Source organism: Taudactylus pleione, unplaced genomic scaffold (genome assembly GCF_031769625.1).
Source record: "Taudactylus pleione unplaced genomic scaffold, aTauple2 ptg000198l, whole genome shotgun sequence".
NCBI classification, from domain to species: domain Eukaryota; kingdom Metazoa; phylum Chordata; class Amphibia; order Anura; family Myobatrachidae; genus Taudactylus; species Taudactylus pleione.
The window spans coordinates 11,972,213-11,984,938 of record NW_028284600.1 but is presented as its reverse complement, the minus strand read 5'-3'; the positions used below and the strand labels follow the sequence as shown (position 1 = coordinate 11,984,938).

The window sequence follows — 12,726 nt, the reverse complement described above, 5'->3', positions numbered from 1 at the left end:
TGCCTCTGGCTTGGGGGCAGGGTATAGGGAGAGTGGCCCGGCGCATCCTGGGAGAGAAAAATTAACTGCATGGTGCCCAGATGTCCAAGCCATCACCTACACCCCAAGGTCTCTCTGTGGAGCCTATGGACCCTGAAGAAGAAAAAAATTGTATTTGTTCATAGATTGCACTAAGGGCCTGATTCATTAAGGATCGCCATTGCTAAAGCGTATGCAGACAGCCGATTGTTGCGTACTGCGTATGCATCGCAGTGCGCAAAGGCACCGCTGTTATCGCACTGCAATCACACAGAACACAGAGAGCCATCGCAGAGTGATTGACAGGCAGTGAGCATTTGGAAGTGGTGACGGGGGGGGGGGGGTGGGGGTCGGAGAAATGAGAAACGCAGGGGTGACTGTCCATTTGAACGCCGTTTCATGGGCGTGCATAAATTAGCGAGTGCGACGGCATACGCAGCTTGATACTATGATGTTAGCAATTTCTAAGTAAGGTGAGGGCTGCTGTAATTCTGCATGAGGGGCCGATGGTGCTTGATGTTACCGATGCTTATAGAGGTTTGCAAGGTATTACGGATGCGAGATAGCGGTAGTGGGAGGCAGTGGGCGTCTCTATGCTGGCAGTGCGGCGACATTGCGATTGCAATCATTAGCATATTTTCACAGCAGATATGCGTGCGATTACGAAACTGCGATCGCAATAGCAATCCCTAATGCAGGGGTCTTCAAACTTGGCCCTCCAACTGCTGTGGAACTACACATCCCAGCATGCACTGCCACCTTTTTGATATAACAGCATGCTAAAACTAGGTGCAGTGCATGCTGGGATGTGTAGTTCCACAGCATCTGGAGGGCCAAGTTTGAAGACCCCTGCCCTAATGAATCAGGCCCTAAGTACACATACAGCACCAGATTCTGAGTTGGATGCAGCATCGTCCATATCTGCGTAATTTTCCGCAGTCGTGTCTTCAGCTTTATGCTAATACTGCTACAAGCAATGTCGCCACAGCACTACATAAGGACGCCCACTTTACTTTACACGCACATCCGTAATGGTTAGCAAGACTGTGAAAACATCGGTACAATCGACGACCATCGGACCCATACGCACAAATAAGGCAGGTCAGACCTTACCCAGGAATTGCTTACTTCAGCGCACGCTTTGAGGCCTCAGGATGTGTATGGCATCGCAGTGGATAATTTATGCACGCCCATGCAACGGCGTTCAAATGCACTGGCACACCTACGTTCAGCTAATCACCCCCCCATCACCACCTACTCTGTGATGGGTCTGTGTAGTCACTTTGATCGCAGTTCCGATCGCAATGGCTGGTTCGCTAACGCACACTGCGATGGATACGCATGTGCACAACGCAACAATCGGCCCATTGCGTGCGTATAAGCAACTGCGTTCCTTACTGAATCAGACCCTGAGACACCCATTTTCAGTGTCTTTAGACCCTGAAATACTGCTTGGTGCATCTTTACCCAGGTGTAGTAGGTATAACCGCCGGCCGCCCTAAGGTAAGTACTGCTAACCCTACTCCCTACCCTAACCTCCCCCCAAGTGTCTCACCCTAACCCCCCCTTCCCTGCAGCCTAAACCTAAGTCTCCAAGGGTGGTGCCTAACCCCCCTTCCCATAGCCTAAACCTAACCCTCCCAGGGGGGTGCCTAACCCTAATTCCCCCCGGGATCCCTAAAATCTAACCTGCCCCCCCTGTGGCTGTCCGTGCCTGGCTTACCTTCTTTCGGTATGCCGGGCGTCGGTCTTCCGGCGTAGGTCTAAATACAGGCGTCTTAATTTTGACGTCTGCCTTTAGTACCTTGCCGGGATTTGACAGTCGGGAAGCCGGCGGTTGGCATTTAGACCATCGGCTTCCTGACTACATCTTCATTTCAAAGTGCAGTTTCCTAACACCTATAAATTGTGCAAGACCTCCACCTAGTGACCATATTAGTATTGCTCATATAATATACAATCTAGCATGATAATTCTCTTTTTCAGATGATGCATTTTGACATATTTTGCGTAAGAAATATATTTTATACTTCACATCATGTCATGTTTATGACCTCTATTCCTTTAAAAAAAAGGGCAACTGCCCAAACTGATAATTATTGAGGAATAAGACAAACGCTCTCTGATCATGATATACATATTTAATGGTGATGAATCACTATAACAAGGCCATAAACCTTGTGGCAATATTAAAGTAACAAAACTATATAAAAAAAAAAATTGTCAGATATACAAATGATAATACAATAATATATAGTAAACACTAAGGGCCTGATTCAGACCCGCTTGCGAGCGCTATGCGCTCGTAAGCAGGTCGATGGTGGGCCAATGAGCACGCACAGCGTGCGCAACGTGCGTGCACAAGCCCCATAGTGAGTGAGAAATCACTCACTCCGGGGCTCGCAACAAAACGGGGCGGCTGTCGATGTTGATCGACAGGTCGCCCCGTTTTGTTGGGGGGGGTGGCTGTACAAATGGAACCGAAGGAACGCCTGCCATTTGTGGGCGGCCCTACTGACATCACTCGTGATGTCAGTAGTGGACTTCCTGCTCTATTAGAGCTGGAAGTCCACTTGGCATTGCGAGTGCTGAGACCATACCACAAGGGTCTCCTCGCAATGCCGATGGTCATGATAATCGCGACCATCAACAGGCCAATCGCACAAGCTGTGGGTGGTCACCCAGAGATGTGCGAGCAGCCTGGAGGCAGGAATTTAAAAAAAGGGACGCCCTGATTCAGAGCGAGCGCACGCAAATAGCGTGCGCCTCTGAATCAGGCCCTTAGAACCAGCTATTTTTCTCCTAAATGTTTGTCTAAAATTGTCCTATCTATTTTAATAATCACAATAAAAGTTAAAACTTGTCTCAAGATAAAAAGTACCCGGCACTCAACCTTAGTTTATATTTGTAATCAAAGGAAAATGCAGTATATTATAGGAATAAAGAACATTTATTAGAGTCACTTAAATCTGTTAAAAAGTATATACAGTATATGTATCACTTAACATATACATGAGGTACTTTTTATCTTGAGACATATCTTAATTCTGAGGTCGGTTACCTCTTTTGCCCAGAGCAGCCCCGACAACAAGAGAACTGGTCTTGAGCGCGTGGGCACATACAAAGAGTGTTCTAAAAATTAAAACCTAGGCCCTGATTCAGACCCACTCGCGAGCGGCTGTCCGCTCGCAAGTGGGTCGATGGTCTGCACTATGCATGTGCACGACGGAGGGAGCTCCGTCGTGCGCATTCGCAAGACGTAGTGTCTGATCAAAGGGGGCGTGCTGTCGATGTTGATTGACAGCACGCCCCCTTTGGTGGGCGTGCCTGCCAGACGGAGGCGTTCCGAAGGGAACGCCTACCGTCAGAAGCCGGCCCCACTGACATCACTAGTGATGTCAGTGGGAGTGATTTTGGCTCTGATAGAGCCAAAATCACTCCTGGCCTTGCGGTTGAGAAACTCAACCGCAGGCTTCTGCTCGCAGTGGAAATGGTCGCGATGGTCAAGACCATCGCAACCATCATCCTGCACGCTCGTATATGCTGTGGGTGGTGACCCACAGCTATACGAACGTCCAGGAGGACGCTCCATATTTATGGAGGTGGGCCCTGATTCAGAGCGAGCGCTCTGGTCAGAGCGTCCGGCTCTGAATCAGGGCCCTAACTAATAATTCTTCACGATTACAAGCGTGCCCCACACAGCGTCTTCTGTCCCTCTTCTCACACAGGGTATCACAGAGCAGAAAGCTATCACCCTTGCACGCACCTCCACTTTTTTTCGAACTTCTAAATACATGTACATAACAGCTATTGGAGATCACTATATTATACAGACTCACTGACCTTAATTAATACAGTCTTCATTAGAGAGTCTGTAGCTCCATCCTCTGGCACCACTGGTTGCTGTCCATTGCACAGCTCTGCTGTACTGATGGCTTCTGTGTTCATCACAATATTTGCAGAACCTTTGGACAGGACAGCCAGTATTACACTAGATACACACTATACAATAATTTTCAGGTGCACAGGAAACCGCAGGGCAGGGGGCGCTGTTTGGGCCTGTCAGTTTTCCTGTTTATTATCATTCTTACTTATAGCTTACTCCTTCTTTTATCCCCAGCATCTCCTGGCCTCCCCTATCTCTTCCCCGGCCCTTCCCCATGAGGCCATGGCCCTTTTTCAAGTGCACTATCATATGTCCGTATTTAAAAAATGGAGGGGGGGGGGGGGGAAAGAGCGCCAATGCTCTCTCTGGCACAGGGCACCAAAAAGTCTAGTTACGGCTCTGCCGACAGCAGTCGGAATCCCGACTCCATGATCACAACTGCTGGCAACCCGACGGTAAGTATCAGGGTTAAGGTGAAGGTTATCTTTAGGGTTAGGGGTTAGGCACTAGGGGGTGGATTAGGGTAGGGGTACTTCCAGGGGCAGAACTATGGGAGACAATGGAGGCGCCTGCCGCCGGGCTCCAGCTCTGAAGGTGCACCTCCTCCTTTGTCCACAACATATTCACCCACTTAGGACTGTAACTATGTACCTGGAGGGTACCGTCATGGCTGCCCAATACATTGCACCCCATCCCGGGACCTGAGAAGCCACCACACACTAGTGGAGAGCTCCATGTCAGACCATCAGCTGCTGCCTTTGTCTATCTATAGCCTGTCTGCATGTGCATTGCTACATTACAGTGTCAGCGGCTGTGACTGGGGGGGGGGGGGGGGAGGGGCACCAAATTATAACTTGCCTCCGGGCATCTGGGATGAACTTACGCCACTGGGTACCTCCCTGCAGGCGTCGGGATTCTAACTGTTGGGATGCTGCTGTCGGTATCCCGACCGCCGGGATGACGACCGCCAGGATCCCGTGCCCAACCCCTGATTATTGTTCCAAAAGCGGTCGGATTGGATGATTGGATCTGACCTGATAAATGACATTTGTCAAAAACGATGAGCTGATAACTGGGCCTGATTCAGAGCTGCATGCAAATGCCATCACAGCTGCAATTTCTCATGGACCACAATTACAAAAATATGCTAATGACCAACTCGTCGTCCAGAGACACCCACTGAAAGCATCTCACATCTGCCATTTATGCACAAAGCCGGCATCATCAGAAGTAGATCAGACGGCCATCAGCCTTCTGAGTAAGAGCCGCATTCAATTTGAGCAGACCCGCAATACTTTTCCGCCTCCCGGACTTTTCGCCTACATCGCGTTTTTGTAGGTGGAAAAGTATCGGGCGCGTGCCCGCGTATCCCCATATTCATTTTGAAAGTACACGAAAACGGGAGCCGGCGACACTTGAACAGGCAGGGAAATCAGCCTGACACCCCCCAAAAGATGCTCTGACATGGGGGTTAGCTATGTTTACCCCCCCGATTTGGCTTGCTGAAGGTATTTGGTGTATTTAAACGGGCTCAATAGCTGCTAAATAGCGTTTTTGTATAAGTGATGCAGAATAGTATTCAGGAGTGTTTTTTGCTGAAAATAACTTATCCCAGCAAATTTGGGGTACTTGAAAATGGGGGTCAGTGTATTTTAACGTTGCTAAAGTTAAGCTGAAAAAAAAACATGAAAAATCCACCTGCCTCAAGCCCCTGCAATGTAAAAAACACATGGGGCATACTCGGGGACCCCCGCAGAGCCTGGTTCGCTAGTTTTTATCTTTGTCCCCCAACATTTTTTTTGTCGCCCCCAAATTCAAAGTGATTTTTTGGGGTGTCCTTAAGTGTTTTTTTTTTTTAAAATGTTTACGCAGTTTACCTTTGGGGACCTGTCTGAAGGCTGCATGGGGTTCCCGCAATGTTGCTCCCCAAAACCCCAATTCTGCACTTTTTTCCGCCTGCTATTCATAGGCGAAACTTTTCCGCCTATTACATCGCATTGACTTTCCGCCTAGGCAGAAAGTCTTTCAAATTGAATACGGCAATACTTTTCCGCCCGGCGAAATGACGTAATCGGCGAAACTTTTCCGCAGATTCCGGCTTTTCGCCTCAAATTGAATACGGCCCATAGTCTAAGAGAGGGTTAGGTTTAGGCTAGGGGAAGGGGGGGTTAGGGTTAGGCACCCCGGGGGGAGGTTAGGGTTAGGCACCCCCCTGGGAGACTTAGGTTTAGGCTGCGGGGAAGGGGGGGGGGTAGGTTTAGGCACTTAAAGGGGGGTTAGGGTTAGGCTGCGGGGAAGGGAAGGTTAGGGTTAGGCACTTGGGGGGAGGTTAGGGTTAGGCACCCCTAAGGGAGGGTTAGGGTAGGGAATTAGGTTAGCGATACTTACCTTATTTAGCATTCGGGATCTTCACCTCTGCCGGGCTTCCGCTGTCGGGATTTGAATACCTACTACACCCTTCATTTCAATCATCTGTCTGACATTTCTGCCCATAATTTGTTTAAAATGTCGCCTTTGTGAAGAGATTTAGGACAGATAATTGTTCGGATTTCAAATCAGCTATGTGTACACTAGAAATGAGATGTACTCAAGATCATTTCATCAATGAGATATTGGTCTGCTGGTGAATGACATCTGTAAGGTGTGTACCTACTATTAGATTATATTATGGAGTGTTAATGATTTGCAGCAAGCAAATTAAGGGCCTGATTCAATTTGGATCACATGGCTGCGTTCGCATCCAGCCGGTCGATGTTTGCAATCTGCGCATGCGTGAACCGGCCAGTGTGATCGGGAAGCGATCGCAGTGAGCACGTGGAGTCTTCACACAGTGATTGACAGGAAGTGTCCGTTTGAGGGTGGTGACGGGAGGTGGTCAGAGAAACGCAGGCGTGCCTGTGCATGTGAACGCCGTTACAGGGGGGTGCATAATTAAGCCTCTGCGTTTGTATATGCTCACTGGCAGAGGTCTATATGGCGACAGGAAGTGTAGCAGTTTGTGGGGTAGGGTCAGGTCATCCACAACTGTGCGAATGGTTCCGATGTTACCGGTGTTTTTGCTGACTTGCGGGTGCATGTCATGGGAAGTGGGCGGCTTTATACAGTGATGGGCGTCTTGGTATAGTGCTGCGGTTGCTGTGCGATTGCATTCATTAACATATTTTCGCAGCCATGCGATCCATGCTGAATCAGGCCCTAAGCAGAGCCGGATTAAGGGAGGGGCGACAGGGGCGGTCGTCCCTGGGCCCCCACACCCAGAGGGGCCCACACTAGCAGCGGTGCGCTGTCTGCACCTGCCGCTAGTGCCCCTTCCGCTAGTGTAGTGTAGACCGCGCAGTGAGCGCAGTCTACACTACACAGTGACATACACACAGTCGCCGGCGGCAGCTGTGTGTATGTTACAGCAGCTGATGAGAGTCACACAGACTCTCATTGGCTGCTGCACAACGGAGGCAGCCGGCCGGAGCTCACTCATGAGCTCCGACTTCCGGCTCCCCCCGCATCTGCTGATAATGGGAGAGACGTCATGACGCTGACGTCTCTCCCATAGTGCAGTGGAAGAGCCGGGACTCGGAGTGGGCAGCGGCAGCCGTGTCAGGAGCGCGGTTTCAGGTAAGTGGTGATTTTTTTTTTGTTTGTTTGTTTGTGTGAGCATAGGGGAGGGGGCCGCTACAGAGGTCACTGCATGGGGGGACAGCTATAGGGGACACTGCATAGGGGAGGGGGCCGCTACAGAGGTCACTGCATGGGGGGGCAGCTACAGGGGACACTGCATAGGGGAGGGGGCTGCTACACAGGTCACTGCATAGGGGAGGGGGCAGCTACAGAGGTCACTGCATGGGGGACAGCTACAGGGGACACTGCATAGGGGAGGGGGCCGCTACAGAGGTCACTGCATGGGGGGGCAGCTACAGGGGACACTGCATAGGGGAGGGGGCCACTACAGAGGTCACTGCATAGGGAAGGGGGCCGCTATAGAGATCACTGCATGGTGGGGGGGCAGCTACAGGGGACACTGCATAGGGGAGGGGGCCGCTACAGAGGTCACTGCATGGGGGGGCAGCTACAGGGGACACTGCATAGGGGAGGGGGCCGCTACACAGGTCACTGCATAGGGAAGGGGGCCGCTACAGAGGTCACTGCATGGGGGACAGCTACAGGGGACACTGCATAGGGGAGGGGGTCGCTATAGAGGTCACTGCATGGTGGGGGGGCAGCTACAGGGGACACTGCATAGGGGAGGGGGCCACTACAGAGGTCACTGCATAGGGGGGAGGGCAGCTACAGGGGACTGCATAGGGGAGGGGGCCACTACAGAGGGCACTGCATAGGGGGGAGGGCAGCTACAGGGGACTGCATAGGGGAGGGGGCCGCTACAGAGGTCACTGCATGGGGGGGGCAGCTACAGGGGACACTGCATAGGGGAGGGGGCTGCTACACAGGTCACTGCATAGGGGAGGGGGCAGCTACAGAGGTCACTGCATGGGGGACAGCTACAGGGGACACTGCATAGGGGAGGGGGCCGCTACAGAGGTCACTGCATGGGGGGACAGCTACAGGGGACACTGCATAGGGGAGGGGGCCGCTACAGAGGTCACTGCATGGGGGGGCAGCTACAGGGGACACTGCATAGGGGAGGGGGCTGCTACACAGGTCACTGCATAGGGGAGGGGGCAGCTACAGAGGTCACTGCATGGGGGACAGCTACAGGGGACACTGCATAGGGGAGGGGGCCGCTACAGAGGTCACTGCATGGGGGGGCAGCTACAGGGGACACTGCATAGGGGAGGGGGCCACTACAGAGGTCACTGCATAGGGAAGGGGGCCGCTATAGAGATCACTGCATGGTGGGGGGGCAGCTACAGGGGACACTGCATAGGGGAGGGGGCCGCTACAGAGGTCACTGCATGGGGGGGCAGCTACAGGGGACACTGCATAGGGGAGGGGGCCGCTACACAGGTCACTGCATAGGGAAGGGGGCCGCTACAGAGGTCACTGCATGGGGGACAGCTACAGGGGACACTGCATAGGGGAGGGGGTCGCTATAGAGGTCACTGCATGGTGGGGGGGCAGCTACAGGGGACACTGCATAGGGGAGGGGGCCACTACAGAGGTCACTGCATAGGGGGGAGGGCAGCTACAGGGGACTGCATAGGGGAGGGGGCCACTACAGAGTACACTGCATAGGGGGGAGGGCAGCTACAGGGGACTGCATAGGGGAGGGGGCCGCTACAGAGGTCACTGCATGGGGGGGGCAGCTACAGGGGACACTGCATAGGGGAGGGGGCCACTACAGAGGTCACTGCATAGGGGAGGGGGCCGCTATAGAGGTCACTGCATGGTGGGGGGGCAGCTACAGGGGACACTGCATAGGGGAGGGGGCCGCTACAGAGGTCACTGCATGGGGGGGCAGCTACAGGGGACACTGCAAAGGGGAGCGGGCCGCTACACAGGTCACTGCATAGGGAAGGGGGCCGCTACAGAGGTCACTGCATGGGGGACAGCTACAGGGGACACTGCATAGGGGAGGGGGCCGCTACAGAGGTCACTGTATGGGGAGGGCAGCTACAGGGGACACTGCATAGGGGAGGGGCCACTACAGAGGTCACTGCATAGGGGAGTGGGTCGCTATAGAGGTCACTGCATGGTGGGGGGGCAGCTACAGGGGACACTGCATAGGGGAGGGCGCCACTACAGAGGTCACTGCATAGGGGGGAGGGCAGCTACAGGGGACTGCATAGGGGAGGGGGCCACTACAGAGGGCACTGCATAGGGGGGAGGCCACTATAGGAGTCACTGTATAGGGGGCCGCTTCATGGGGGCACTGGGGGGGGTGTTTTCTAGGGTCAATGCATAGTGGGGACAACTACTGGCCCCACTGTATAGGGAGGGACAACTACTGGCCCCACTGTATAGGGGGGACTACTACTGGGGGCAATGCATAGGGGGGGCTACTATTGGGGGCAATAGGGGGGGACCACTACTGGGTCTGGGGGCACTTTATAAGGGGCACTACTGGGGGCACTGTATAGGGGGACCACTACTGGGGGCATTATATAAGGGGCACTGCATAGGGGGACCACTACTGGGGGAACTGCATAAGGGCATTACTACAGTGGGCACTGCATATGGGGGACCATTACTGGGGGCACTGCATAGGGGGGGGCACTACTGGGTCTGGGGGCACTATATAAGGGGCACTACTGGGGGCACTGTATCGGGGGACTGCTACTGGGGGCATTATATAAGGGGCATTACTACAGTGGGCACTGCATAGGGGGGACCATTACTGGGGGCACTGCATAAGGGGCACTGCTACTGGGGACATTGCATAAGAGGCCCCCACAAGTTTGTTGCCCAGGGGTCCCCACAGACCTTAATCCGGCCCTGGCCCTAAGTATAAAAGAAAGCTATTGGAATGCTAAAAAAAACACATGAAGGGTGTGTGTATTTTATATTTAAAATGTGACATTTGCACTTATTAATAACACTGTCCAGGTATTGCTCAAGATACTGCATTACATTATATTGTGTACAAATAGGGCAATGTGACTTTTGTATTACAACTACCACTTCAGGGTGCATCTCTGCACTATTGTATGTCATTCACTATACACATGACGCACAATCCCTGGGTATATGTGCTGCATGGATTTGTTCTCCCTCGCGTAACATGTCATTGGCTTCAATTGTTTATTATAGCACTCTACCGCATTTCACATATCGCACACACAGCTTTTAAGAAAAATCATAATGTCACTTAATAACTGCATTTGAAACCTTAATTACAGGAGCAATAGGAGCAAAAACCATTGGACACCTTCATACAGCAATTTATATATAAATACTGAAACAGTGTCTCTAGTTTTTGTCCATCAGTAAATAAAGTTTTTGTTTTTTTTTTAATGGCAAGTCCTTGCTAGCCTGTGTTTTTTTACCGACTAGCCCTATGAGCTGACATTCTCCAGTTTCACAGAGTCATGATTCTCTCGATTGTATATTTTTTTGTATTAAGGGCCTGATTCAGGTTGATTCGCAAGGCTGCTTTCGCACGCAGCCAGCCGATATTTGCAATCTGCGCATAAGACGCAGTGCGCGTGTGCGAACTGGCCACAGCGATCGGGAAGCGATCGCAGCGAGCACGCAAAGTCTTCACACAGTGATTGACAGGAAGTGACCGTTTGAGGGTGGTGACAGTGGGGGGGTGTCAGAGAAGCACAGGCGTGCCTGGGCGTTTACATGCCGTTACAGGGGCGTGCACAATTAAGCCCCTGCGATAGCATACGATGGCAGAAGTCTTCATGGAGACAGGAAGTTTAGCAGTTTCTGCGGTAAGGTCAGGTCAATCACAACTGTGCGGATGGTTCCGATGTTACCGATGTTTTCGCTGACTTGCGGATGCATATCATGGGAAGTGGGCAGGCTTTATACAGTGATGGGCGTCTTGGTACAGTGCTGCGGTTGCCGTGCAATTACATTCATTAGCATATTTTCGCAGCGAGCGGGGGGGGTGTGAACGCAGCCTTGCAAACCATCCTGAATCAGGCCCTAAGTGCCTGAACCGAAAGGGGAATCGTACTCATGTACTGTAAAGAGTTTAGTTCGATACCTTATTTTTAAAAGGGTTTTAAAATACACATTCAGATTCTGTAAGAGCAAGGTCATATTAAGGAATGAGGCTCCTGCAGAGGTACCTGTTTCACCATTTCTGTATATCCAGATATAGTTACCTGTGCGGAGAGCTTTAGCTTCCCAGGTGAACACTTTGGTCTGTTCAGGGAAGACACACTGCAGGGAGCTGCATGTGGGGCAGTCCTTGATCTCTAATTCTGGACAGTCTTCAATGTTGATTTTCACCTGAGCAGAGACAGTGCAGTTGCCTTTATTAGTAAGATCGGTTAGGTTTAGGCACTAGGGAGGAAGATTAGGCTCAGGCACCAGGGAGGGAGGGTTAGGGGAGGGGAAGAGGTTAGCTTTAGCAGTACTTACCTACGGGTGTCGGGATTCTGGCTGTCAGGATGCCACTGTCTGTATTCTGACTGGCGGCATCACGACCACCGGGATCCCATACCCAACCCATTTTTATATATATTTTATATATATTTGAAACATTGTCAAAGGAACACTGTTAAATGTACAGTGTCATTACGATACACTTACACACTATCACACCTCATTGTTTTAATAAATAAGAGAATAAACATTTCCTCATGTACAGGAGAAAGACTTTGGGCCTGATTCAGAGCCGTTCGCTATTTGCGGTCGTTCGTTCAAAAACAAGGGGTGGCTATTCAAATGATCCGTTCGCAAATTGCAGTCTGTTCACACCTCTAAGTCTGAACGAGCGAGCAAAACATACACTCGTTTATTTGATAAAAACGCCCCCTGGCCGCACGCACCATACGTCATGTCCGCTATTTATTAGATTAATCGAGTACATCATACAGCGTATGAACTGCTCGCTATTCTTGTGGTTGGTGTTTTCAACCGCTATTTTGCGAGCAGTTCTGAGTTAAAAAAAACCAAGTGACGTGGTCAATGACGCTGCTGTATTAATTATGCACTCCCTTAAAACGCCCGTTTTGACCTTTAAGCACGCCTGCGAACGGATCTCCACTCCCCGTTTTCAAGCACCTTCCCCTGTTACCACCCACATACGCCTCATTCTGTCACTCAAAATAGCAGGCACTCGCTATATTGCGTACAAATGATTTTCGGCCGCACTGACTGGTTCGCGCATGCGTACTAAAAACCGTACGCATGCGCAGATGTGCGAACATCACTCGGAACGAGCGTACTGCCGCTAGCTAGTGGCTCTGAAT

At 51.5% G+C, this 12,726-nt stretch overlaps 1 protein-coding gene across 1 annotated transcript in view; it reads right to left on the bottom strand.

The window, feature by feature from the left end:
• LOC148518866 (alpha-2-macroglobulin-like protein 1) overlaps nucleotides 1-12,726 on the bottom strand; it is a 119,819-nt gene that overhangs the window by 43,688 nt on the left and 63,405 nt on the right. Inside the window, exons 20-21 of the mRNA XM_088476946.1 lie at nucleotides 11,635-11,761; nucleotides 3,862-3,983 (exon numbers count right to left, since the gene is read on the bottom strand). Coding sequence (XP_088333072.1) covers nucleotides 3,862-3,983; nucleotides 11,635-11,761 — 249 coding nt within the window. The remainder of the gene's footprint in view (nucleotides 1-3,861; nucleotides 3,984-11,634; nucleotides 11,762-12,726) is intronic.